This window comes from Rattus rattus, chromosome 9, assembly GCF_011064425.1.
Source record: "Rattus rattus isolate New Zealand chromosome 9, Rrattus_CSIRO_v1, whole genome shotgun sequence".
NCBI lineage: Eukaryota > Metazoa > Chordata > Mammalia > Rodentia > Muridae > Rattus > Rattus rattus.
Genome location: NC_046162.1, coordinates 1,342,156 through 1,370,115, shown reverse-complemented (window position 1 = coordinate 1,370,115; position 27,960 = coordinate 1,342,156). Strand labels below are relative to the sequence as shown.

At 50.6% G+C, this 27,960-nt stretch overlaps 1 protein-coding gene across 1 annotated transcript; it reads left to right on the top strand.

Moving 5' to 3' along the window:
• The first annotated feature begins 53 nt into the window (after nt 1-53).
• On the top strand, nt 54-27,776 carry Kctd5 (potassium channel tetramerization domain containing 5). Its single transcript, XM_032912672.1, has 6 exons — nt 54-358; nt 13,206-13,314; nt 14,981-15,072; nt 16,472-16,567; nt 18,322-18,447; nt 25,991-27,776. Exons 1-6 carry the CDS (start codon nt 107-109, stop codon nt 26,018-26,020), a joined length of 705 nt encoding a protein of 234 aa, XP_032768563.1. The 5' UTR covers nt 54-106; the 3' UTR covers nt 26,021-27,776.
• The last annotated feature ends 184 nt before the right edge of the window (nt 27,777-27,960 follow it).

Genomic DNA, 27,960 nt, shown 5'->3' with positions numbered 1-27,960 from the left:
GCGGGCACTTTATTGGGGCGTACTTATGGGCGGGCCAACTCGGGGGACTGTATTAAAGAACGGACGCTTCCGGCGAAGGGGCGCTGTGGCGGGGCTTGTTAGGATCATGGCGGAGAATCACTGCGAGCTGCTACCGCCGGCTCCGAGCGGCCTCGGGGCGGGGCTGGGGGGCGGCCTGTGCCGCCGCTGCAGCGCTGGGATCGGCGCCCTGGCTCAGCGCCCCAGTGGCGTGTCCAAGTGGGTCCGTCTCAACGTCGGCGGCACCTACTTCCTCACCACCCGGCAGACGCTGTGCCGGGACCCGAAGTCTTTCCTGTACCGCTTGTGCCAGGCGGACCCCGACCTAGATTCGGACAAGGTGAGGGCCTCGCGGGTCAACAGGGGTCTGGCCGCCCGGTAGCCACTCGCGGCACACACCTCTCTCCACACTGAGGGCGCCCAGCGAAGCGGGCATACTCAGCCTAGCGTCCTGGGCCGGGGGAAGGATGGCACTCTTGTACCCACCTGCCTCAGGTTTAACAGTGCCTCTCTTGCTTTTCATGTTCTTCGGTCGAGAAAGACCCAAGCTTTGCTGTGTCCCTACTTTCTTCTCCCTAGATTGTTTTGCCCAGGGTGTGTGACTACCACCGCCCAACTATTTGCTGGCTTTGGAACCTGAGAGCCCTTTGCATTCATCTGGTCTTTTCACATTCCAGACGTTTAAATAAACGTAGGCCATGAGGGTTGCCACAGTGGCTACCTTTTTTCCAGTGACTTGCAGAGTTTGTGCTTCATCCTTCTCATCCATAATAAGAACAGGCATCGCAGCTCTTAGAAGGTACCTCCTGAGTAAAAATGTTCAAGGGTGTCAGTTTACTTCTAATATATGAATTATTTGTATTGAATTTATGTTCGGGGCCAGGTGTAGAAAAACCTTAGGATTGTGAAAGAGAGACCAGGTAGAGAGAATCCATTTCGATCTGCTTTTCAGACTTTGTTTCCCCACTGACTTTGAAAAGAGTAGGAATTTCCAGCTTAGTTTGTGGTTTGTTTAGTTTTAATTTAACTAAACGCTAATACTGTTATACCTGTGGTAATAGAAGGTATTTCGATTATTATCATTACAAAAGTTGTGTGATATACTGCATAACTGAGAAATAAGTATTGTGCAGGACCGAAATATAGGGAAAAATAGTTCTCTCCCCTTTCCTCCTAGACAGTTTACTGAGTTTTCTGGTTCAGTTTACGTGATGGCACTTGATTTTGTGCCTTGCCACCTGAAAGTTTCCACTCAGGAGGTTTTCGAGAAAGATTGGAGCCCGCTGTACTTTAAACAGCTTGACAGAGCACCTTCACAGTGAGACCTGGCATTATGATCAGGAAATAAGAATTCTTGAGTTACTGCAAAATAATCACGAAGTTAGGGTTTGAGATATACTGATATCCCTCATATCATTCCTCCCAGCTGTTCCCATTTCTGAGTTGACCAAATCTCTTTACTCGTAGAGAATTGACCTAGAAGATGACAGAAGTCTGAAGGATAGAAATAGGCTTTGGTCATTGGTGTTTTCTTTTTATAGTTGAGGCTGTATGTTTTACTGTTGGTTTTTCAAACAGTGGGCATTTATAATCATTCTTGTCTTTCTACTCAAGCATCTCTTAAATCAGATTTTAAATTTTAAATCAGCCTTGGCCATTGGCTTCTGGTGTCTTTTGCCTACTTAGCACTGGAACAATGGATCTAGAATTGTTTGACTTCTGCACAGTTCAAGTCAAATATATCTCTTCATTTTACTGTCTTTTAAGATTATTTTATAAGTTATCCTTATTGTGCTGGTGAGATGGCACAAGCTGCCAATCAAGCCTGACAACTTAGAGTCTCTAGGATCTACAAGGTGGAAGGAGAAACACTTGACTCTGAAAAGTTATATTCTGAGCTGAGCAGTGGCCGTGCATACCTTTAATTCAAGCACTTGGGAGGCAGAGGCAGGCCGATATATCAGTTTGAGGCCAGCATGGTCTACAGAGGGAGTTTCAAAACAGCCGGGTTACACAGAGAAACACTGACTCAAAAAAAACAAAACAAAACAAAATAGCTGGAGAGATGGCTCAGTGGTTGAAAGCAATGGCTGTTCTTCCAGAGACCCTGGGTTCTATACTCAGCACCCACATCACAACTGTAACTCCAGTTTCAGGGGATCCGAGACCCATATTGACATATGCAAGCAAAACACTAATGCACATAAAATAAGTCATTAAAAATTCATATACAAAAAGCCTGGTGTGGGAGTGCACTGCTTTTAATCCCAGCACTCAGGAGGTAGAGGCAGACAGATTTCTGAGTTCCAGGCCAGCCTGGTATACAGAATGAGTTCCCAGATAGCTGGGGCTATACAGAGAAACTGTCTCCAAAAAAAAAAAAAATTGTACAGTGACTTCTCGTTGCTTGTTATGGTACTTGTGTGCCCACACACATACATAAATAAATGTGTGTGTGTGTGTCTATGTGGATATGCGTTTTTTCTTTATTGCAATGGAAGATTATCCGAATATATTTTAGTTGCTTTTAAAAGTTTATTATTTAGGAACTAGAGAGCTGGCTCAGTGGTTAAGAACACTTGCTCTTACAGAGGACCCAGGTTGGATTCTCAGAACTTCTCATAGTGGCTTTTAACAATCTATGATTCCAGGTCTGGGGAGTCTGACACTCTCTTTGACCCCTTTGGCATCAGGCACGTACATGTTACACATAACGCATGGGCATTTAAAATACTCATACACATAATGTAAGATAAATTAAATTGTATTTGTCTAAGTAACATTTAATTTTTGAGTTATAAAACTACAGTTCAGAACATAAAAATGTAACAGCCGCAGGCACAAGGCGCAGCACCTGTAATCCCAGCATTTGGGGAGGTAGAGGCAGAAGAATTGGGAGTTTGAGGCTAGCTTAGGCTACATGGACCATGTCTCCAGAAAAATATAATAGATACAGTCTTGGTTTCATGGTCGATAGTGCTTCTTTTAGTCACAGGTTACCTGAAAGATTAGCTCTAATTCATATTAGCTGTGTTAGTAGAATGTTCAAATAGGAAAAATCTATAAATGTTCTGTGTTTGCAGTGTGCCCATGCCTCCAACCAGGTTCTGATGAAAGAGTGTCCCAAGTGATTCCTCCTTAATAATTAAGTCCTAAGGAGGTTAGAAGGGAAGGGGTGTTAACAGTTGGAGGCCATTAATTACATGATGGAAGATAAACAGGATGTTGATTCACGTGGAAAGCTCTCAAAGCTCTGACCTCATAGTTAAGATCAAGGAAAGGATACCTGGCAAATACTCCTTAGAGTTGAACTTTAACAAGGACCTGCTGGAAGATTCCTACAGCATCTGACTGATGTTTATTAAGTGCCCACCTTTGCAGAATGTGATGCCAAGATGGGACCTGGTGAGCAGATTTAAGGGGAGAAGTTCCCAAAGGAACATTCTGGGTTTCACGATGGGAGAGCACCAAAGACAGACCTTTATCTGGGGTGGTAGGCCATAAGTTACTATGGGGAAATAAGTTTCTGGAAGATACTTTCCAATGTTGACAGATTGCTAGGGGATAGAGAAGGGATAGAATACAAACACATTCAGGGCTTCCTTTATATCCAGTCCTCTGGGCTATACCTGTTCCCCATGTCCTCATGGCCCAGCATGGGGACTTAACTATACACACCATGCCTTGTATACCTAGACCTTTGACTTATTATTTCAGGGGCCAACTTTGAGCCCATTGCTCTGTTCTTTTTCTAGACAGAATTCTTACTTCCTCTTGGGACACTCTCCAGCGGGACTATGGCTGTGTTGTGCATTTGAGCATCTGCTGTTGTGTGTCATTTTCTCTCCAGTGTTACCCTTGGGGATAGGCCAGGTGTGATATTTCTAATCTGTTCATGGGAAGTGCTTTGTAAAGGCTTGATATTTGATCCATTTTGGTTATATTTCAGCATCCCATGGTGGGTTGGAAACAGAGTTGCTGTTTGTAGCTCAACTGGCCTGTGATTTAGTGTGACAATGCTTAAGGAGGAAAAGGACAGCAGCAAATACTGTATGGTTGGAAGCTCTCCTGAACTACACAGAGTTCTGTCTCTGACAGAGGCACATCTAGAGAAAACGCCACCTGCATATAAACTTCTGCCCTTGGAATAGGCCCACTGTCCCGGTTTTGAGCTGGTAGACATAGTTACACCAGGTGGGTCTTTGGAAAGTGTTACTACAGCCAGGTCCCTACAGTCCTTCTCTGTGTCCACTTTGGGTGCAATTGGTACTGGTGAGTTTTAGGGTTAGAAAGATATGAAAGGAATATTACAGACTAAGGATGGAATGTAGGTGGGGAAACTATCTTTGAATCAGTGGCTTGGCAAGAGAAGTGGGGATTACTTAGAGTATAAATGGCAGATGCTGTTCTATGTAACTAAATCAGAGAAACTAGCCAGCAGAATCCCCATGAGCATCCTGGGCACTGGACAGAGTGGCATTGGCCACAGGCTGTGAGTGGGTGTCTGTGGCCCGCATGTGTTTTATTTCTTTGGTGCAAAAGGATGTGGCTCTGAGTATTCTCGGTCCTGATGGTGCATCCTGGTGGTGTGCCCTCGCCCCCTTTGCAGTTGTTGCCCATTCTCACTATGTCTGCTCACCTCTGTCAATGTTCCTCATTCAGAAGCCTCTCAGTCCTGAGCAGGCCTAGAGAACTTGTCATCTCATGAGGAGTTGGATCTGTCTGAGGGTCTCAGGGTATCCTCTGAGGTGACAGGGAGGTGGCTGCCAGGTGCAAATCCCTTGTTCTTCCGTCCACTACTAGTGCAGTGCAGTTGTGCTTGGCCAGCACAGCAGTGCCTGCTTTGATTTTGCACAGGGATCAGAAACGCTGGCTACCAGCCAGCTCTGCCACATCAAGTGTCTTAGAGCCTGGAGCTAGTCATTCCCCTACGGGTGGGGTATGGATGCTTGGCTCTGAAAGTTCAGGATTGAAGAAAACAGTAAGGCCAAGACACTTGCCAGCCAGCCCTTCTCAGAGAGTCTGCTCCTGGTTCCAGGAGCAGAGGCCTAGGGGTGGGAGGGAGGCATCTACTGCTTCCCAGGCATCAGTGCAGGCTTCACGGTGGTTCCTTTTCAGAGCTGTCTACAGTTTGCTTTTTCAGTGATTCTCTCCTCTGCATCCCCTGGGCTACTAGCCAGTGGGAGAGTCTGTGTGGCTAAATCCAGCGGGCTGCCCCTATTTAGGTGCGAGCTGACTGGCACCGGGCCTTGCTTGGGGGCAGCCTGTTCTCAGCTTGCTGTGGAAGGAGCAGAGCTGCCCTGTCTAGCACTGTTTTGTTAGAAGATGCTTGATGCCTTTAGGCTTAGGAAATACAGCTATGGAGCCTTGATGCAGCATTCAGTGCCCACGAAACATTTCAGGGTAGATGTGCCCCAGCTTCCCACTGCCCTTGTTCTGGGGGTTCTCGCTTGGCACTTGACCTTCACACTTTTGGACCTAGTTTTGCAAACGAAGCCTGAGTGGTCAGCTCCTCACTACAGGCTGATGTTGATGATTCAAGCAGATGAGGAAAGGTAAGCCCTACTGGGTGCTGGATAGTCTTTAATGAAGGGAGAGGAGAAACGAGGGGACTTGACAGGTGAGCTGTGGACCTCTGCTTGGGCTGTCCCGGCCAGGGTGCCCTGGACTGCTGACCTGTTAGCAACAATGAGAGGCCAGTGCTCGGGTTTGAAGACCTTGGAGCCAGGAAAGGCTCCCCTTGGGCACAGCTGGCCTCAATCCTTGTCAGTGTCATCTCCTGTTTCTCCTCTCTGCTGTCTGGCTGATGACGGCAGCACCCTGTTAAGCACACACTCTCACTGGCAGAAAGTGTGTGAGGATTGTGTGTAGTCTTCAGTACCCAGTGTACAAGTGGGGAGACCACCCAAGGGACCTGAAGAGTGGAGAACCCTCCTGTGGCCATGCAGATGTTCAGGGCAGTTATTTACACAGAGGTGGGCTCTGGTGCAGTTGGGAAGTCTCTCCCCATGAAGGCTCCTGTCTAGCAAATCCTTAGGACACTGCAACAGACCTCAGCTCACGGAGCTGAATTCCAAGCATTCTGGTTCCACAGAAAGTCTCAGAAGCCTCATTTGTGGAGTCCAGTTTACAAATCTCACATCTTGCAAGCTTTGCCACTGTCCTCAATTCTAGTTCTCAACTAGGGACAGGAGTAATTAATGTGCCATCCGGGGCAGGAATACATTCCCTCAAGTCATGACTCTTGAAATCTGAGAGATCTCCCACGCCACACTAAGGGTCACAATGAGCTAGAGTCCTAACATACCCCTTACCCCCAAATCTCACTCAGAAGTCTGCCCTCTGTGTTGTGGTCCCCTCCCTCCCCATTCCGGGGTTGTTTTGGTAGTCAGGTAAACTCAGGGCAGCATGGGTTCCACAAGGAGAGGGAAATGAGAGCTCAGCTCTCCTTACCATAGTGTACTTGGAGGGAAAAGCTGAGAAGAGTGGGGAGGGGCGCTGGTGTGCAGTGGAAACCCAGAAGCAGGAGTCTGCAGTTCCGGCCTCACTCTACAAATCTGAATGTCTCTCCCAAGCTCTGGGTCTCTGGACTTCAGTTTCCTCATTTGCAATTGGTGATGTCTAAGACCTCTTCTGGCTCAAAGATACGGCAAATATGTATAAAGCAAACCAAGGTCTGTATGTGGCTATGTCACTGGAAAGGGATAATTTCAGAGTTCGCATTCAAAAGTAGGTTGATTATGCATGTTGGCACATACAAAATTCAATGCCCTTTTGACTTAGTGGGACAGTTGATGGAGTATTCTTCCAGATTGAGTTCACAACACTCCACTCTTTATTTTAATTCATTTTTAGTGGCTGCGCCTTGTCCCTTCCATTGGGATGGGTGCAGGTGCACCTGAGCCTTGAGAGTGAGTCAAGGAGCTACCACAGACCTTCTGTGACACTCTCCAGCTGCATCTTCAACTTAGAGGCTTGCCCGAGGCATAGTGACTTCAACCTTTGTCTGCACGTTATTCCACAATCTAGAGGCTGTGTTGGGGTCATGCCCTAAAGGACTCCAGCTGGGACTGTGTATTGATTAAATGACTAATGGTCATCCTCTCACTAGGTCTTTCCCCACCAGAGACAAGGCTTAAGACAGGTTTGTTTCTGGAGGTTGTCTAATTCCTTTAGAAATTGATTTGTGGAGTTAGGCCTCCTGGGAGCATGTTTGATGAGGGTCTAACCTGGCCTTTGCCCATTTGCTCCTTTGGGGAAGATGCTCACAGGCAGCTACTCTGACACAGCCAGGGGAACCACCTCAGAGGCCTGAAAACTGCCCTTCCTGGCTCAGTGGCCAGTAGCTCAGGCTTAGGGTTCATCCTCCATATTACGCCCACTCAGTGCCAACTTGGGCATCAGCAACCTGCCTTGCATGTGCGGACTGGTGGTGTGTATCTTGCATGTGTGGACTGGTAGTGTGTATCTTGCATGTGTGGGCTGGTGGTGTGTATGCGTGGGGGGGGGGTTGGCTCTCACGGAATGTTCAGAGCTAAGTCCTTGATCCCTTTTTTATGCCATATTCCAGCCAGTACTGCCATAAGTAGGTCAGACACAGATCCACTGAGAAGTGGGGAGGAGGGGTTGGTAAATGGTTGTGGAGAAAGCAGTCTTAACTCGGTGCTTTTATGGAGAAACAAACCCTTCCCACCATACTAATACAACATAGGCTTCCCTAACTCATGTCAGGACTGAGGAGAAGAAGAGAAAACAAAGACCCCAGTGATATCTCTTGACTGCTTCCTGGCTACTCTGAATCTGCTGAGTTTCAAAACTGGTTTCCTTCCACATCTTGTATGCTTTTAGCATAGAAGATGATAGGGTCCCTGTCTCATTTGGCCCAAATTACTGTAGTCAACATCTAGCCTTCTTGGGGGCCACATGGAAGGAGCACACTTTTAATTCTAGCACTCAGGAGGCAGAGACAGGTGGATCTCAGTGAGTTCAAGGTCAGCTAAGGCTATATAATGATTAGATACCGCCTCAAAAATAAGACAGACAGACAGCCATCTTACTGATTTTATGTGAGTGAACTGAAGTCTTGTATTTGGACGTGTGTTTCCTGGTTTTCTTTGCTGTGTTAGGCTGGAGGCCCTAAGCTCTATTACCAACACTGGGACTGCAGTGCTGAGCTCACCAGTCCCTCTCCCAGCACAGCCTTGCAAGCATAAATATCGCCCGGAGTGCTCCCACAGTGGGCCCTAAGCTGCATTGCCATGTGTATCCTGGTGGGAACTGGGGTATGGGCTTTGGCCTTGGACTCTGGCCTATGGAGTTGAGGTCTCCCACAGACACATCCTCATACCTGGCAGTCACACCCTCACTAGTTCCGGCTCCGGTGGGCCATGAGAGCTAGCGCTGATTTATCTCAGCCGCTCCATGTTACCCCCATGGGACTCTCTAACCGGACGGTCCGCGAGCCGTTCCAGTGCAGCACCTTGCCACCCTGCTTTGCTTTCACTCACAGTTCCCTTGGCGGGTTCTCACCACACCAGGCTCACACATCCCAATTCGGTGGCGGACTTGGTGCATCCCGCCACCACACCTTCTCTTGAACTCAATTAAACTCTGATCCAATTGATAAGATATAATTTGCCCATCTAGACAGCACTTTTTTTTTTTCTTTTCTTTTTCTTTTTTTCTTTTTTCGAGCTGGGGACCAACCCAGGGCCTTGCGCTTGCTAGCAAGTGCTCTACCACTGAGCTAAATCCCAACCCCTAGACAGCACTTTTCCTGTACACACCCATCCCTTAAAAACATTCATAACAACCTGTATCTGTGCGCAGGGAAGAATCTTTTTTTTTTTTTTGGTTCTTTTTTTCGGAGCTGGGGACCGAACCCAGGGCCTTGTGCTTCCTAGGTAAGCGCTCTACCACTGAGCTAAATCCCCAGCCCCGCAGGGAAGAATCTTAACATGTGCTGCCATGCTCTCCCAGCTCCTTCCTCCTGCTTCTCGCTCCTTTTAACCTCTGTTCCCGCCCCCTTCCTTCTCGTCCAATGTCAGGCCTTGTTTTACTTTGTGTGCCTTCACCTGCATGATGACATCAACCTACAGCTCCTAAAGAATCGGTGAGTGGTGCTCATACTCCACTACCTCTTCAGCCTCTGGCCTCTGTGGTCTGTGGCTTTTGAAGCAGCTAACCTACTCTGACCTGAGTAGCCGCCAGAAGAAACTGCCCGAGAGCTGTGAGATGAAATGTAGAGGAAATGATCCTCCAATTTCCCTTGATTCCTATGAGTGTCTAAGTGTGAGCCTAGACTTTGGAGTTTTAGAGAGATTATGGATATTTTTAAGAGACAAGACTTTTATGAAAAAAATCCAATAAAAATATCCAATAAAAAAAGAGACAAGACTTTTAAAGTTTGAATATTTATAGACTGGAACTTTCAAAGTTTGCATTATGTTTTATATTGTGATTTCGATATTAATGACATCTTGAGGACAACAAGAAAGGAAAGGTTATAGTTTAACAGTGATGTGTTTCTGTGTCAAGTTGACAACTGGTCAATTGTGTTGGTTAATCTTATTTTTTAATTTAATTTTGTTTTTTCAATACATGGTTTCTCTGTGTAGCTCTGACTGTCCCTGGAACTCTGTAGACTAGACTAGTTTTGAATTCACAGAGATCTGCCTGCCTCTGCCTCTTGAGTACTGGGATTAACAGCGTGTGCCACCACTGCCTGGCTAAGTATTTTATTATTTCATGAGTGTTTTGTCTGTACTTTGTATATGCCCTGTGTGTATGTTTGGTGCCAAAGAGGTTATTAGATCCCCTGAGATTGGAGTTACTTGTGGTTGGTTGTGAACTACTATGTGTGTGTTGGGAACTAAACCTGGGTCCTCTGCAAGAGCAGCAGGTGCTTTTAACCTCTGAGCCTTCTCTCCAACCCTGTTGGTCAATTTTATGTCAGCTTGCAACAACAATCTAGAGTCGTTTGGGAAGAGGGAACCTCACTGGAGAGAATTATCCCCATCATATTAGCCTGCGGGCCAGCCTGTGGTCAGATTTTTTGTTTTTGTTTTTGTTTTTCCACCATAATCAGTGAATGATGTAGGAGTGCCCAGCTCACTGGGTGGTGCCCTCTACCCCCTGGGCTGGAGCTATAAAAGGAGGTGAGCAAGCGATGAGAACGAGCAGTTGAGCAGCACTCCTCCACCGTCTCTGTAAGCACAAGTAAACCCTGTTCTCCTCGGGTTGCTTTCGATGATGGACATGAACCCCTCTGGACACAGCACCGTGTAGGCCACACTGCCTCACCTGGTACCACTGCTTTACTTTCCAGCCAGTGACAGTTGGTGTTCTGAGACTCTGTGCCTGATACCTCCCTGACTCCATTTCCAATGTGTTTCTGTCCTGCCATCCTTGGCACGTGCTCTTTTCCCTGGGTGACCAGGAGGCCTGGTGCTGGGACCTTCATAATCACATAGGACTATGGATGTGTTAGGTTCATCCTGCCCTCTAGCCTAGCTCAGCAAACTTTTTGAGTTACTTTTGTCTTGCTTTTCTGGAAGTCTCCACATCTAAAGTGCTTTTTTACTGGATGCAAATGGAGATTCCCCACGAAGTACATGACTTGCCCTTCTTTTATGGCTGGGTTTAAGGCAAACAGGACTCTGGGCTCCAAGCACAGGATACTGGGTAGAAAGTCTGAAGCTGTAAGAAGTTTCCTTGGACTGCTGTCCCCATGTCCCTACTTTGCCACTCCTGGAACTTGTAGTTAAGTCTTCAGTTCATGGTGATGAGCCCTCAGCTCTACGACAGAGAGAAGCAGCCCTCGGCTATTAGACATTCATACGTGGCCAGGATCTCACTTCAAGTGCTCTGAGACAGTGTCATCCTAACTGATCATTTGCCTGAAAGAGGCCTCTGGTCACGTGTCCTTTTCTAGGCCAGAGGGGCTTTGCGTTAGAGAGCAGATCTTTGAAAGCATTTGTCCAAAGGCTGCCTCCTACAGGGCATGTTCTGTGAGAGCCAGCCACATGAGCCGGCCAGCTGTGCAAGTGAACATGGCTGGGCTGAGGCTCAGTACCACTTCATGGTTTTCAGGCCAAGAGCCAGAGCCAGCAAATCCAGTGCTAATGGCTCCTCTAATCCGTCATAATGGCCCATGGCTCATCCTTTAGGGCTTGGGAGGCCTGGGTCACTTTCATATAGTCTTGTGCCACTTGTTATTCTGGAAGCCTCCAGGAGGCCGCTGAGTGAGGGCACTCAATAGACAGCTTTCTCCTCCCTCTCCCTTTCCTTCCTTTCCCCCCTCACCACCTTCCCCCTTATTATTCAGGAGGACTTTAGGCTTCTTGTTGCCAGGGGAGACTGGACTCTGAAGCCATGGCCAGCATGGCAAGAGAGGCCCCAAGAGTATCGGGCCCCAGGATGAGCCCCGCCCCACTGACTTTTTTTTTTTTTTTTGACTTACCAGTGGTCTGTCAAGGGGGCACTGTGCTATGAATATTCCTGAGCATGGTGATGTGGAAATGTCACACTACAGGGGACTTCCACATAAACAGAGCAGAGAGCTCTTGTGGTAGGACCATTCTTTTTTCTGTAATGTGGGAATAGCTGACGTTGCCCTTTTGAATGCTGGCCTCCTTCATTTGGCCTGCTCCGATGATGGGTCCACAAGGCACCCCACCCCTGCCCCACCCTATGACTGTAAGAATAAAGGGTGGCAGAATGGGGAGCCCTGTGGAAGTATGACCTGTTGTCCTTAGATGAGGGGACAAGGATGGCATTGGGAGGGCTAGGGTATAAGGACAATCACATTAGGTAGAACAGGAACCCAGGAAGAGGAGAGAACTTAGGGCAAGCCACTGGCTTCCACTATCCCTGCCTCCCAGGCTTCTCCCTTTGATCTAAGAAAAGTGAGTTTCTATCATTCCGTGTCTGTCAGTGTTGAGAAGAACCCTTGAAAACCCCAATTTTTATTGCCCCAAATACAGAAATGGATGTCTGTGAAGACAGAGCCCCTGAAGGCTTATTGCTTTGTGGCTGAGACCTCTATGAGCTCTGCTACCCATGAGCAGCTATATCCAAGGGTTTCAGGGAACCCCATACATGTGCCCCATACTCCTCTGTACCTCTGTGCCTAGACTGACTGGCTGCTCCCACAGGGCAGTGAGTATAGCATTTTTCCATGGTTTGAACCTACAGGAGCCCCTGACGGTGTTCTGGTCTGGGAAGCCACTGTGTTTCCCATTTATGAAGTCAATTTCTGTCCCTGGTACTTGGCATGGCTTTACTGATGGGAAAATGGGTGATGGCCGTGCCTTAGACACTCACTGGCCCACACCCTGGGGGTGGATGTGTCTTTGTAGCTTCTATGCATCACCTTCTTCGGTAGTCCCCAATGCTACACTTCCTCTGACCCCAGCCAGGTCTGTGACCAGGTCCGAGTTAGTGGGCTGGTGCATATATTGTCCCACAAACTGCTGATCACAGAATGTAGTCACTGTGAAAGCCCGAGGACTGTGGTTCGGCAAGAAATGAAGGTACCCTGTGTGGTCACTTACACATGCCACCGCCCCAGGCTTCACTTGCTGTAGGAGACTCCTGAGAGTAGGCTTTGGGGCTCAGTATTAGAGGTGCTTTCTCCACTGGACTGCCCTTTGGACTTCCCAGTCTCAGACCTCTGCTCCAAGATGCTCTAAAACAAGGAGAGTGGGTCGCCAAAACCCAAGTCTCCAGAGTCTTAGAAATGAGTATGGAGCAAGGTATGGTACACACACCTCTAGTCCTAGCACTCAGGAGGCTGAAGCAGGAGGATGGCAAATCGGAAGCCTACCTAGGTTACGTGGCAGTGTCATAAGCCATCCTGGCCTAAACAGCATAGCTGTCCAGTCCTGTGATGGGGGCAGGGGAGGGATTGAATTGTGGCTATCAGTCCTGCTTAGCTCTTTCTCAGAGGCTTTTGGAGCTGGAGGAATACCTGGTTGGCTCAGATCAGTAGACACAGGGAGGTAATCTAGATAACGGTCTGACTTGCTTTAGACCATAGCAGAAGCAGAGTGTTCCAAAGGTCCCTGAGACAGGTGCATGTGCAGTTGTGGAATCCTCACAGCTAGCGCTGTTGTGTGGTCTGGCCTTAGTCTGACTGCAGAAGTACTGGTGTCTACACAGGAACTGACAGCATTTGTTCTTTGCAGGATGAAACGGGCGCCTACTTAATCGACAGAGACCCCACCTACTTTGGGCCTGTGCTGAACTACCTGAGACACGGGAAGTTGGTTATTAACAGAGACCTCGCAGAGGAAGGTGAGCTGTCCGTTTTTAACAGGCACAGGAGCTCCACATTGTACCTGGCAGACGTGCTGGCTGGTTACTTGAAAGTGCCTCCGTCAGGGACTGCATTGCTGAAGGAGCCAAGATGTGCACCAAGTGGCCAAAGGCTGTGGTGTAGACAGTTTCAGGTGTCTTGGTTCTCCCAGGTCTCATGGCCACTTTGGTTTCCGAAGTATGTGGCTGTGTCCTGGGAAGTAGAGTATGGAGCCCCTGCCTGCTCTTCTTCCAGATCAACTCAGGGATCCTGTGCGTTTTGCATAGCCTCCTCACTGGCCACCATTCTTTCTTGCTTGGTCACAGAGCACAGGACACACAGCACTAGGCTAGTTTGTCTTGACTCAGAAAGTCTAGGGCCATTTTAAGAAGACCTTAGGAAGTTCTGACACCTTTCCTGTATCTGGCAGTCAATCTGGGTTGAATTGTGGCCCTTCTTTAGGGTCTCATAGGGTCCCTGATGACCTGGTACTGTGTCGGTTGTCATATGGAGACCTAGCCATGCTTGTTGCCTGGCAGCCTTTCATCCGTCACTCCTCAGCCCTCCCCACCTCTCCCATGTTGCCATGCCATGGGTTACTCTGAGCCGGCCTGGTCTAGTGTGGCTCCCCTGTAGGAGTAGGAGAGCAAGACACAAAGACGGCTGTGCACATCGGCTGTGCACGTGAGCACACCCTGAAGGCTGTGCACATCGGCTGTGCACATGAGCAGACCCTGAAGGCTGTGCACATCGGCTGTGCACGTGAGCAGACCCTGAAGGCTGTGCACATCGGCTGTGCACATGAGCACACCCTGAAGGCTGTGCACATCGGCTGTGCACATGAGCACACCCTGAAGGCTGTGCACATCGGCTGTGCACGTGAGCAGACCCTGAAGGCTGTGCACATCGGCTGTGCACATGAGCACACCCTGAAGGCTGTGCACATCGGCTGTGCACATCGGCTGTGCACATCGGCTGTGCACATGAGCACACCCTGAAGGCTGTGCACATCGGCTGTGCACATGAGCACACCCTGAAGGCTGTGCACATCGGCTGTGCACATGAGCACACCCTGAAGGCTGTGCACATCGGCTGTGCACATGAGCACACCCTGAAGGCTGTGCACATCGGCTGTGCACATGAGCACACCCTGAAGGCTGTGCACATCGGCTGTGCACATGAGCACACCCTGAAGCCGGGCTCCTGCAGTTCTGGGACCTTTGAGTCCTACCTGTGAGACATTAGGTAGCAGGTTGTGGGGTAGCTCTGGAGCCAGGAGTGACTCTGGGCAGGGAAATGGGGCGTCTGTGGCTGGGACACATGCAGGAGTCCATGGCTTCCACATGGTTCTGGCGTCTTCAGGTTCTCAACAGGAAGAGCCAGGACAGACAGACACCTTTCAGGCTGCAGAGAAAAATGTCAGTTGTTTCCCAGTGTCTGGGCTGAGACCAGGGCTCCTGCCGGCATGTGTCACCTGGAGTGACGGTGCCAGGTCTGGTAAACTGACATTTTCAGTCCTGTGCTGAGCGCTGAGAACGGAAAGGTCTGTGACGATGCTGGGATAAGCTGTGTGCAAGAGCCTCGGCTTAGGGCGGGGCGGGGATGAGGTTCTTACTTGCTTTGGTCTGCTCTAGTAGAAATCACATTTTTTTACCTCTATTTCAGGAGTGTTGGAGGAAGCAGAATTTTACAATATCACCTCACTAATAAAACTTGTAAAGGACAAAATTAGAGAACGAGACAGCAAAACATCCCAGGTGAGATGAGTGACTAATCCGCCAGTGGATTCTGGGCTTAGTATGTAAGCAGGTGTGGCTTCTCTGTATGTGACCTTGGACCAGAATTGTCCTATCTGCATCCTGGTGCCCCAGGACTTCTTCCTCCTCTGCCATGAAGGGACCCTTGCCAGGGAGTCCATGCAGTCAGTGGAGATAGGCAGTTCTGTGGAAGCTGTGTGGTGAGTGCACAGAGGAGAGGGAGGCCTTGTGAGCAGAAGGAAGATTCTGGAGAGCAGAGAGGCTCTGATGGGAGAATATCAAGACCTGATCTGCAAGCACAAAGGCCTGTGGCCAGCATGGCAGAGAGGAGAGCAGCACGAGCTGGGAGGCAGGTGGCACAGATGCTGGGCAGACTTGGGCTTCTCAAGGCCTCTGCTGCCCAGCAAGTGTATGTGCTTTGAGTGCCATGTGAGGTAGGCAGTGCCCCACCTCGAGGAAGGTCTCAGCATTGGTCTTATCAGCAAACTAGCTCTGCACTCGAGAGTGGTTACACCCTCTCACCCAGCTCACAAAGTGCATCCTGGCAACACCCAGGCTTGGGCCACTGAAAGGCCTCTCATTGTCTCCTGGGCACTTTCCCATTGTACACCTTTAGACCATGCCTGTCTGGCTCACTGATGGCTGGGAGTGGAACATATGCTCGTCTGACCAAGCCTTCCGTTTATTAGAAGGGAGGAGGCTCCTCATCATCAGGGCCTTAGAAAGGTCCTAAGATTCCCCATAACCCCCCAGCTTCCCCCAGGTTTGCCTCTTCTTTCCCCTTTTCCCCAGTTCCACTCAGGACTATGTGATCTGACTACTTCAGTCTCTTTCTACATTGTGGAGGTAAAAGATCCTCCCGGCCGGGCCAGGCCTCACAGAAAGGTGACAGCCATTGTCACTCGATGCACTTGGGTGACAGCAAAGCCAGTGTTTGCTGATACCCATTTGCCACTAGCATGAAGTGCCACCTGAGTAACAGCAGCCCGGGACCCTTGTGCTCTACGTGCTGGGGGAAGAGCAGACTTGTCTCTTGGCTGTCTGCCACCCCACATCCAAGACCAAAGTCTGCCTGGAACTGCCCAGGAGAATCCCTGTTGGGCAGGGAAGATTAAGCAAGAAATTGTGTAGCCCTGCATGAGGGTACAAAGGTTTTCTGTGTGTTCATATCTAGCCACAGGTGCTCCGAGAAGTTGAGGAACGTGAGTCATTTTGTTTTGGAAGTTAGGAGTAGAAATGTCTGACGGGAACAGAAAAGCTGCAGGAGCAGCTGCCGAGGCTGTGGGTTGGCTGTGTGGATGTGTTCAAGGTTGCTTTGAACGCTGGCCTGTGATGGTATAAGGCTAGGGTTGCTTGGGGCATGATGGAGCCTGACCTCATGGGGCATTTGTCCTTACAGATGCCAGTGAAGCACGTGTACCGTGTGCTGCAGTGCCAGGAGGAGGAGCTCACACAGATGGTGTCCACCATGTCAGACGGCTGGAAGTTTGAGCAGGTGAGGAGTGGGGGCTCATGGGAACCTTCAGGTCCCAGGGACCATTACCTAGTCCCTGTCCTCTCCGACTCTGGTGGTTTCCTAATGCCAGCTCTTCCGCTGAGGATGCTGTGTGCCATGTCCAGTACTTACTCTGTGTGTGGAGCTGAATTAAGTGCTTCCTGCCTGGTCTCTGTCCTCCTGGGGGGCCTGGCAGGTCTTATGGGCTGAGTATGCATGTGTCTTGTGCCCAGACCCTATCAGAATCACGTCAGAAACCTACCCATCATGTCCCTGGCATGTGGCCCAAGAAAGGCTGTGCTCTGGAAGGCAGCTGTCACCCTTTCTAGATCTGTGAACTGGGTCGCCTCATTTGTAGCCAAGTGCTATTTGCTCTGAAGTCTTGTGACTTCTGGCTGCAAGAGAGTCTCCTCCCATAACCAACCTCAAGACTTTGTCCTTAGCTGTCCTGGAAGATCCTAGACCCAAAGCACGGGCAGTCCTCTCTCCCCTCGATTCTGACCTTTGTGCAGTCTCCCTGGTTGGACCTCTGTGCTATCAGTTCTTTCTGGTGAAACCCAGAGAGCCTGAGTCATGCTGGCTCGTAAACTACACTCTGCTTCCTCAAGTGTGACTAGCACTGAAGTGACAAGCTTTCAGAGAACCAGGATGAAACCCAGTCCCTTTGAGTGGCCAGTCCAGTCTAGGAACACCTAGGGGCAGTGTTAGGTCAAAACAGAACTGCCTGGTGAGGATACAGAATCTCTGGGGGACAGGGGCTTATGCTTTCCCTCAATGGGACCTCTCACAGCTACCTGATCCAGACCAGCACCACTGCAGTCAGTCTCACCTGGTGGGGTCCACCCCTTCCAACCACTTGGTCTCCCATTGCTGAGGGACTGGTATGGTAGCTTACACATGTGGTAGATTCTCTCTTGCCCTCTGTTTCTGATGTATAGACAAATGAGCAGAGACCACAGTGGCCTTTGAGCCACTCCTGCTTCCTCAGTGTGACATTGGCATTCTTGCTATGGTCTCAGTTTATCTTGAGCTATTTTGTGTTTAAAGGAACAAATGTGCTTGATGTCTATCTTGAGCTTTGTCTCGGACTCATGGCTGGAGTAATGGACGTGGTCCTGGCCCTAGTAGCACACTTGGTGACCTGGAGGCTTAGGAGGCAGGCGTGTGAGAACATATGAGAGTATAGGGAAGTGCAAGATACCACCATCAATGTCTGTCAGGGTCAGGCTCATTCAGTGCTCCAGGCTTTTAGTGCTGTTGCCTCTTCCTAGCCCAGCCCTGGGATTCTCTGCCTCAGGTGGACACTAGACTTCGCCTGCAGAGGTCCTGCTTACCCAGGAGGGTTGCTGGCTGCCGTCAGATAGAAGAACAACCAGCAATAGGTCCTCAAGTGGTGTTTGTCCATGAACTCCGGCATCAGCTCTCACCTACCTACCTTAACCTGTGTACTACTCCCCCTCCTCCACCCAGGGTAGCCTGTCATCATCCCCTAAGGCCCAGCCAGGAGCATCAAGAGAAGCTCAGTATCTGCAGAGAGAGCCTGTCCTAGCATGTTGTGTAATTATGTGGGGGTGCAGGTGTGGGCTCCTACGGTGCACTGGGGGTTTGCTTCCCGTTAGGTCTATGGAAAAACCTTCTGGCTACAGCTAGCGCTCATTTCCCTGAGCTTCCACAATTTGTGCCATGTTCTTCCTCCTGAGGGCCAGGTACACCTGAGCCACTGCACATTGTCACAGGCTGTATCTCCTTTCTAGCTGGTCAGCATTGGCTCCTCTTACAACTATGGAAATGAAGATCAGGCTGAGTTCCTGTGCGTGGTTTCCAAGGAGCTGCACAACACCCCGTATGGCACGACCAGTGAACCAAGTGAGAAAGCCAAGGTGAGCCGTAGGACAGGCCTTGTCCTTGGGGCAGGCACTGGGGGCTGCTTCTCGCTGCTTCTTCCTCACTGACTTTAGTTGTTTCCTGTAAACTCTTAGTTGTGAGGTCTTTCGGTGGCTAAAGCTCTTCCCATGAAGCCACCTGTTGTGCTAGAACCCAGGTGTCTTTCTAGCACGCATTTCCACAGCCACAGGACAGAGTCACCCCTACCAGTGTCTAAGCCTCATGTCCAATTGGTTGGCCTCCACAGTAGGACTTCACTGTGGCTGCTTTCTCTGGAAGCAGCCTCGGGTGTCACGGGAGGTCTCGGGACATAAGTTGAGGGCAGCTCCTCAGAGCACAGCAGCTGCCTTGGCTGCACCATTGGTCTTTCACATTTGCTTTAGTGTGTAAAGGAGATTGTCCTTCAGTCCTGTCCTCCAGGCCGCTGGGCTCTTCTGTCTTCTGTAGAGAGCAGTATTAGCCAAGGGTGAGAGGGCAACCTGCCTCGTCTGCTTGTAGATTATTCTCAAGTGACCACTCTCCGTGACCTTTCCTCTGAAGGCCTTCAGGCTGACAGATGCACCTGTCCCCACAGTGTACATTGTTGGTTTGGACTGGATGGTTCCTGAGCATTGGGGTCATTTCGTAGTGGCTTTGTAGAGCCTTGCAGTCCGCTCAGTAGGAGCTTGGAGTCTAAGAGCTTTGCTTAGGCTGGAATCTAAGGTCATGGTGACCATGGTAAGGCCCAGGGCGTTGATGGGGGCTTTATGAGTTTGGGAGAGAATAGGCTGAACATGGTGAGCTTTACTCAGAGGCATGATGGCAACTTGACCCTTAGTTGGTAGCATCTATCTCCCTAGGGCTTTCCATTTTTTCCTGGTCTTTAGGGTGAGGACTTAAGAAATGGGGGTGAGGGCAGAGTTCTCCAGGGATCTCCAGGAAACTAGTTCTCAGCAGTGTTCCCACATTACCCCACATTGTGATGTGACAGGTGTCTTTACCATTGCCTGGTACAGTACACCCTCAGAACGTCCTGAGATCCTGTCCTTAGCCTGTGTCCTTAGCCCCTCTGCCACTGCTGCCCCAGCAGAGGATGGCTTGAGTTGTGTTAAGAGTTCAGGCTCAGCAGCAGGTTGGGGAGGCCAGAGTCCCAGCACCCGGCTTGGGGCAAACCTCCCCTTGTGTCTTAGGTCAAGTGGGCATCCCTACCTTCTAGAGTCTCTGAACTAACCGTAGATGGGCATTCCTGTCTGTGAGCATTGCCAGGACTCTCTCATACATTTATTTTTTTAAAGCCTTTTTCCTCCCTAAATTTACGGCTTTCATAATGAAACTCAACACAGCCCGTCTTTCTCTATCAAAGCTCATCTTCCTCATGGCTTTACAGCTGCCAAGAGGACTTACTCTGACTATGAGGAGGCTTCGGGCATGGCCCCAAGTCGTCTCATTGTCCCTATTTCTCACTTCAAAAATATGTGGCTCTGAATAGAGCAATAGCACCGTTTCTGAGTGTGTTTGACAGCAGTAGGTCCCAGGGCCCCAAAGCTGTGGGGAACCCTGAGAGCCAGATCTAGGGGAGAGGAGCTTGGGAGCGTGTGCACACTGAGCCATCCTTCTGTGACGTGTGTCCTCTATGGTCAGCAGCTACCATGTTCACACTGATCCCTGTCTACAGATGTCCCCTGAGCATGTGACCACCTGGTACTGCCACAGTGTTTTCCTGTTTCAAATGGGATTGGTAGGAGTAAGGGCTGTTGGGGCCAAGCTTCTGTGAGGAGTCAGGCTGATTGTGAGTGTGAGGGAAGCCCCAAGTGAGTGAGGACCTTGCCTCTAGTACCAGCTGCAGTGAGAGCCCTCAGGCTCAGGGCCTCCTTTTGTCTCAGAGAATTAATAGCCTTAGCTATTAGAGGAGATTTCTGGGGCCAAGATCTTGCAAGGGAGCTTTCTGTGTAATCAGGTATAGTCTTTCCCCTGTGTGACACAGAGTACCTCACCTATGAGGGAACCTCTCTGGGCCCAATGTGAATCTGGAACCCCCTTCTACAAGCATGATTTACTGATGGGCTGTTTAACATCTGCCCAGTGGTTGTTCCATGTCGGCCCCTTTGACCAAGGTCCCACCTCTATCATGCAGTGAGTAGGCTTTTGATGGAGCCAGGTCCACTAAGTCATTTCCCAGGAGCCAGGGCTACAATAAAGGCCCCCTTAGGGCACAGCTCCTTGGCCTGCCTGGGAGCTGTAAGGGCAAGTGCCTGCTGCAGGTGAAGGACTACACAGTTCAGCCAAACCTAGAATCCCCCAAGGTTTTTCCCTGGATGATATACTGGTTAGCCCTCCTGCAGGCCTACACTGCTCGGCCTGGGCTGACAGCTGTCTTCTTCCTTACTTCCTGCCGTTCACACCAGTGACAGAGAGGACACGGAGACGAGGCACCAAGGCAGTGACTCAGATTAAACGTAAATGTCACGGTGAGCTCTGCAGCCCTTTAAGTAGACCCAGCACTATAGTCTCCTTCCCCGTAACCCTTGGTGACTTTCGCCTCCACCTCTCCTCTGTGCTTCTGTATGTCCTGTAGTTGACAGAAACATTGATAGTTAGTTGTACCTATGTATCTGCAATAGAGCTCCCTGTAGGAGGGACAAGGGTAGAGGTGTTGCTGAAATGCTGGTGCTGCTGGGTACTGCTCTGTCATAGTGTCTCTCCCCGGATACCATGGACAGGATGGGGGCTTTGGGTCATGTGAGGCAGGGGGAATGAACACAGGTATGTCCTGGGGCTGAGGGTGTGAACACAGGAGTTTCCTGGGGCTGAGAAATGAGTGCTCACTCAGTTCCACCTGCAGCCTCTGGGTGGCCATCTTGTCAGTCATAAGATCATAGCCTCACATAACTTGGTATAACAATGTCAAAATGCATGGGGTTTTGTTCTCATCTCAGGGACTCAGGTCCATCTCCACTAGGATTAAACAGGCCCTCAGCCCCACATTCTCCTCCACCCAGTCCTCTCATCCTGTTGTTACAATCTACATCTTGAAGGCCAGATCTATGCTAGAACCCGAGTGACCTATTACCTCAGTAGGGCCTACCTGTTGGTTCCTATGCAGGGACCATTGCCTTTGCGTAGGTGGGAGCGAGACCAGTCTTAGCAACATAAGCATTGCCTAAGAGGAGCATTGCAGTGCAACTGCAGGCTGGGAGCACTCACTATTGCCCTGAGCTGTTCAGTGCACAGTGAGTGTGGGGAGACACCTGGCCATCCAGGTATCTGGGCTGGCATCTTGAAAGCAAGGAGTATCTAGGGAGGAGTGGTCTTAGATCCCAGCCCTGGAACTAATTATGTCTTTTTCCATTTGGAGTTGTACCTTTTTTTTTTTTTTTTTTTTTTTTTGTTTTTGAGACATTGTTTCACTATGTGTAGCTCGGGCTGGCCTGGAACTTGCTATGGAGACAAGGCTGGTCTTGACCTCACAGAGAACTGCCTGCTTCTGCCTCTGCCTCCTGAGGCATGGGCCATCACACCTGCCTTCTGACTTTTAAGTCATTGTGTAAGTGTATATATAGCAGCTGTATATTTGTCTCTTTACACTCAACATATTTACAATCTAGCCCTTTAAGAGAGTTCACCACGGTTGGATACACAGGGATGGATACACACCTGTAATCCCAACACTTAGGAGGCTAAGGCAAGAGGATTCTGAGTACAAGACCAGCCTAAGCTACGTAGTGAAACTCTTTCACAAAACAAAACAAAACAAAACAGGACCAGTGGAATGTCTCAGTGGGTAGTCACTTGCCTTGCAGGCCTGGTGACCCAACTGTGACTTCCCAGAACCCGTGTAAGGGTGGAACCAATTCTTGAAGGTTGTTATCTGACCTCTACACAGTGTGACATGTGTACATAGATTACAATGATGGTGGTGGTGGTGATGATGATGATGATGATAAAGTTAAGAGGACAAGGTATGAGACACACTTAATCCTAGTACTTGGAGGCAGAGGCAGTAGGTCTATGTAAGTTCCAGGCTAGCCAGGGCTACACAGTGAGACCCTGTCTATAAATAAATATATTTAAAAGGTGAAAGGAAATATGAAATTTAAGAGATAGAGTCCGGCTTTGTTGCCTAGACTGGTTGTTCAAATCCCTAAGGCCAATGACGTTCCTGTGTTAGCTCCTCAGTAGCTGGCTCTAGGTATGTCTCACTGTACTGACTGAAAGGATAATAATTTAATATAAGCCATAGTGCGGTACATTTCCTGTCCCCTTTCACTTTCCAGTATCTGCAGTTAGGGCTATGGCTTATGTTTCAGCACCTCAGTTCTGACATTCCTTTGGAGGGGTTCTGCAGCCACCTGGGTAGGAGACTCAACTGTGACCTGCCTTGGGTGTGAGCTATGGCAGGTGCTCAACCTAAAGCATGGTGGGACTGACAGACTCTCAAGGGAGCCATACCTACCATCAGGTTGGCTGGAGAAGAAGGTCACCAGGAGGTGCCCAGGCTTTGGAGAGAGTCTTTCTGAGCCCTAGACTTCCTGAGAGTCTTTATAGAACGTGCTTTGGTCATTCTAGCTCTGAGGTTCTGGGCTTGTGGGAAGGAAATAGTGGTGCCCACAAGGCAGACCTGGAGCAGGCCCCAGCTCTCAGAGATCATGGATGAAACTGCCTCTCTGTGGAGACTGAAAGGCAGGAGCATACAGGAGGTAGACTTGCGCTATCCAGGCAGATAGTGCTGCATAGCCCCAGCGTGTGGGTCGGTGGTCTTGCTGTCAGAGACCCATTGCCACTTCTGCCAGCATATGCCCTCACCCATGCTTGCTCTCCTCTGCTCAGGGTTGATGGTAGCTGAGACCTTGGCTGATCAGTAAGAGGGTGGCACCTAGAGTCACCTTCATATGTCCTAGAGAATTCAGAAATTACCCATCTGTGGAGCTTGCCATTGTCAGACTAGAGGACAACACTGTCTCATAGACCTGTGATGTTCCCTGCAGTGCTAGAATGGCAATGTTTGCCCCCCACAGCTCTTATTGGTTCTTTCCTAGGGGCATACATGGTTTTTAGGGTGCTGGTGGGTGGGTATGCAGGAGCAGTTTGAGAGAACATGGTCTGCTCTTGAGTCCTTAAAACGAATAGCCCCCCAGAGCCAGATCTCCCTACTACCACAGAAAAGGAAGATTGCTCACAGTTCTGACAGCTGCTACCAAGTGGCTACCTGTGGGGTTTTCTCAGCTCTGAGGCTTTCTGCCTGGGGTCATATCCTATCCCATCCCTAGAGGCTACTAGAGGCTCATTTTATAGGTTTTGGCTTAGTAGCATATCAGGCCCAGCCACAGCCTCAGCCATAGCCATAGCCACAGCCACAGCCATAGCCATAGCCACCAGCCACAGCCCAGCCACAGCCACAGCCTCAGCCATAGCCATAGCCAGCCTCAGCCACAGCCATAGCCACAGCCTCAGCCATAGCCACAGCCACAGCCATAGCCATAGCCACAGCCACAGCCTCAGCCATAGCCACAGCCATAGCCACAGCCATAGCCACAGCCACAGTCACAGCCACAGCCACAGCCACAGCACCAGCCACAGCCATAGCCACAGCCCCAGCCTCAGCCACAGCCACAGCCCTCAGCCACAGCCACAGCCACAGCCCCAGCCACAGCCCCTCAGCCATAGCCATAGCCACAGCCACAGCCACAGCCTCAGCCACAGCCAGCCACAGCCACAGCCCAGCCACAGCCACAGCCCAGCCACAGCCCAGCCCAGCCCAGCCCAGCCACAGCCATAGCCCCAGCCCCAGCCCCAGCCATCAGCCCCAGCCACAGCCCACAGCCACAGCCCAGCCACCACAGCCTCAGCCACAGCCATAGCCACAGCCACAGCCACAGCCACAGCCACAGCCTCAGCCATAGCCACAGACACAGACACAGACACAGACACAGCCATAGCCACAGCCACAGCCAAAGCCAAAGCCACGCCCACACCCAAGCCACAGCCACAGCCACAGCCATAGCCATAGCCACAGCCACAGCCACAGCCACAGCCACAGCCACAGCCACAGCCACAGCCACAGCCACAGCCACCACAGCCACAGCCCCAGCCTCAGCCATAGCCATAGCCACAGCCACAGCCACAGCCATAGCCACAGCCCCAGCCTCAGCCACAGCCAGCCATAGCCATAGCCACAGCCCAGCCACAGCCCCAGCCCCAGCCTCAGCCATAGCCACAGCCACAGCCACAGCCACAGCCACAGCCACAGCCACACAGCCCAGCCACAGCCACAGCCACAGCACAGCCACAGCCACAGCCACAGCCTCAGCCATAGCCACAGCCACAGCCACAGCCATAGCCATAGCCATAGCCATAGCCACAGCCACAGCCCTCACCCTAGCCACACCCACAGCCACAGCCAGCCATAGCCATAGCCACAGCCACAGCCTCAGCCATAGCCACAGCCACAGCCACAGCCACAGCCATAGCCATAGCCACAGCCACAGCCTCAGCCATAGCCACAGCCACAGCCACAGCCACAGCCACAGCCACAGCCACAGCCACAGCCCCAGCCACAGCCACAGCCACAGCCACAGCCACAGCCCCAGCCCCAGCCACAGCCACAGCCACAGCCACCCACAGCCACAGCCCCAGCCCCAGCCACAGCCATAGCCACAGCCACAGCCATAGCCATAGCCACAGCCACAGCCACAGCCACAACCACAGCCAAAGCCCTAGCCACAGCCACAGCCTCAGCCATAGCCATAGCCATAGCCACAGCCACAGCCACAGCCTCAGCCATAGCCATAGCCACAGCCACAGCCACAGCCTCAGCCATAGCCATAGCCACAGCCACAGCCTCAGCCATAGCCACAGCACCAGCCTCAGCCATAGCCATAGCCATAGCCACAGCCACAGCCACAGCCACAGCCACAGCCCAGCCTCAGCCATAGCCATAGCCATAGCCACAGCCCCAGCCCCAGCCCAGCAGCCACAGCCACAGCCACAGCCTCAGCCATAGCCACAGCCACAGCCACAGCCATAGCCACAGCCACAGCCACAGCCCAGCCACAGCCATAGCCATAGCCATAGCCACAGCCACAGCCACAGCCTCAGCCTCAGCCTCAGCCACAGCACAACCACAGCTCCAGCCTGTTTTTAAAAGGCCTCCAAGAACTTCATCCAACTGGGTAACACAGCTGACTGCAGTATAATAGTTAAGGAGGCCAGGCCTTCCAGCCAGAGTGGGAGGGAGCCGAGAGTGAGGAGACAGCAGGTGCCACAGGTTAGCAGACTGAATTATAGAGGGCAGCCACGTGACCTTGCTTGGGAAGGTTTTCTGAGGTGAGCAGAGGGCTGGGACCAATGGAGTGGGGCGTACCTACTTCTCATTAATGGATGGGATGCTGGCGTTGATTTGGTGGACATGAGGGGACCTGGAGGCTTATGTCAGCTAGCAGAGGTCCTGGCCTACAGTTGAGGGTTCCCTCTGAACGCTGAGCCAAGCAAGTCAGGCTCTGCTTTCTGAGCAGGGTACTTGGTCAAAGCCTACATGCTCACTCTACATTTGATATTTTTCAGATTTTGCAAGAACGGGGCTCAAGGATGTGAGGAATGCTGACAGCTGAAGAAATGATTTTCTTTTCCCCAAGATAAAGTGAGCCGCCATGTGCAGAAAGCATGGCTGTGAGAAGAAACCTGCTTTTGATCATTTCTCTAGAGATCTGGGTGTGGATCCTTTTTTGCCTCAGATGTGGGTGGCGAGAGACAGCCCAGCTGTCGAGCCAGTCGTCCCCACCGGGAGGGAGGCAGCTAGGGCTGGGTCGGCAGTCTCTCTGGTCTCACTGTTCTTTCTGAGTGCTACGTGGGACTGAGGCAGGATGCTGCTGACCAGCCTGTGCATTCCTGAAGATGATTTGAAGGACAGGGTCCTTGGTGCTACACACAGCCTGCAACAAGCAGCCTGGGCCTTGCCAGGAGGGAGGAGCAGTAGCCGCAACTCCTGTCCAGTGCACTGTGGCTTGGGGGGTGGGTGCCGCTCACCACTGTTGAGCAAGAGGCCCACATCCTTGAGTCAGGGAGGCTGCTCTGCCTCCACGCATGATTGGTTGATTTCTCTCGACCTCGGCTGAGGCTCCTGACAAAGGCAGTCTCCACGTTATCACTACTTCTGGGCACCTCCCTGGACTGGACTCCTTCAGAGCCAGGCTCTTGTTCTGGCCTGTCAGCTTGGCCCGGGGTCATCAAGGCTTCTTAATTTGTATTTTCCAGGCAAGAGGACTTTGTATCCCTTTTTTAAAGTGTGGATAGACCACCCGGTGTTTATACTCTTTAGAAATGCCTAAAAAGTGTTGCTACGTTTTGGATTGATCTGTTAAATCCTTTATGGGAGGGAGATAGAGGTTTTGCCTCAGATGTCTCACCTGCGGGCTCATGGGGGAGCTGGCGCCTACCAGTGCCTTTGTTGTGCCTGGGATGGAGGCTGGGGCGGGAGGCCTGTCCACCTGGCTTCTGGAGCTGACACTCCAGGTCACGTGGACACTCCAGGATGTTTACAGTGCAAACATGTCTCCTCCTCACTGGCTCTCATTTCCTTGTATAACTATGCAGTTCTTCTCTTGTATTTCTGGAGTGTTTGGGACTTTGCACAACCTGCATGGGCTCTGTTCATCTGATACGACATTGGAGCTGCTAAGGTTCCTGCAGAGGCTGCGCCTGCTGGCTTGAAACAGACCTTTCTCAGCTGGTTAGGGGATTGTAGCAGGCCACACACTTGGCCCAAGCAAGCAAGCTCTGTGCTTCTTGACCCCTGGCTTCCCAAGGGAGCTGTGCAAACTGACCGCCATGGCTGCCCATGTGCACGCCAGGGCCTCTAACACTGCTTGTTTCAAATGCTTCCAGAAATTTCTTGCCTAGACCCTCTTCCTTCTCTTCCGCCAGTAACTGATTAATCAAGTTCTCCAGTGTCTAGGACTGACCTCTTCCTTTCCTAAGGTCTGTTGTCTGTTGTTAAATGTTTGGCTTAATGATTCATAAAAACTTGTCTCTGGGGTTGGTTGAGCCTTGGCAGCCCTGTCCTCCCCAGCATACTCTGGGGCAGTAGCTCTGTTGTTGGCCGTGGGAAATATTCTGGGGAGTCGCTGGACACTTAGCATTGTTTGGTTTATGATTCTGACAATAGATAGGCTTGTGGGGTTTTTGTTTCTGTTTTTTTTTTTTTAATTTAATGATATTAAAACTTAATTCACTAAAATTCTAAGGGGATATTTATACTTTTATACTTTTTTAGGTATCCGTATTTTATCAGCTTACTGTTTAATGCCTAAGTTTCCCCTGGAAAGAGTAAATAAAATTGTGTATTTATGAATGTGTTCAGCAGCTGTTAATGTCGTGAAGTGTGGGGAAGGAGTGTTGTCAATCCAGAAGATTGGGGGACAGTATGGTGTGCTCCTGCTTCTAGAGCAAAACCTCTTCCAGGTTTCCTGAGACTTGCTCCCTACTTCTGCTGTGCAGCCCCTGAGGCTTGTATATCCTGTGTCCTGTTGTGCAGT

Excerpts from the sequence above, each read along its gene's own strand:
- Kctd5 (XM_032912672.1), top strand. The coding sequence starts at position 107 with ATGGCGGAGAATCACTGCGAGCTGCTACCGCCGGCTCCGAGCGGCCTC. Across the intron at positions 359-13,205 it reads CCGACCTAGATTCGGACAAG|GATGAAACGGGCGCCTACTT; the intron begins GTGAGGGCCTCG and ends TGTTCTTTGCAG. Across the intron at positions 16,568-18,321 it reads ACGGCTGGAAGTTTGAGCAG|CTGGTCAGCATTGGCTCCTC; the intron begins GTGAGGAGTGGG and ends TCTCCTTTCTAG.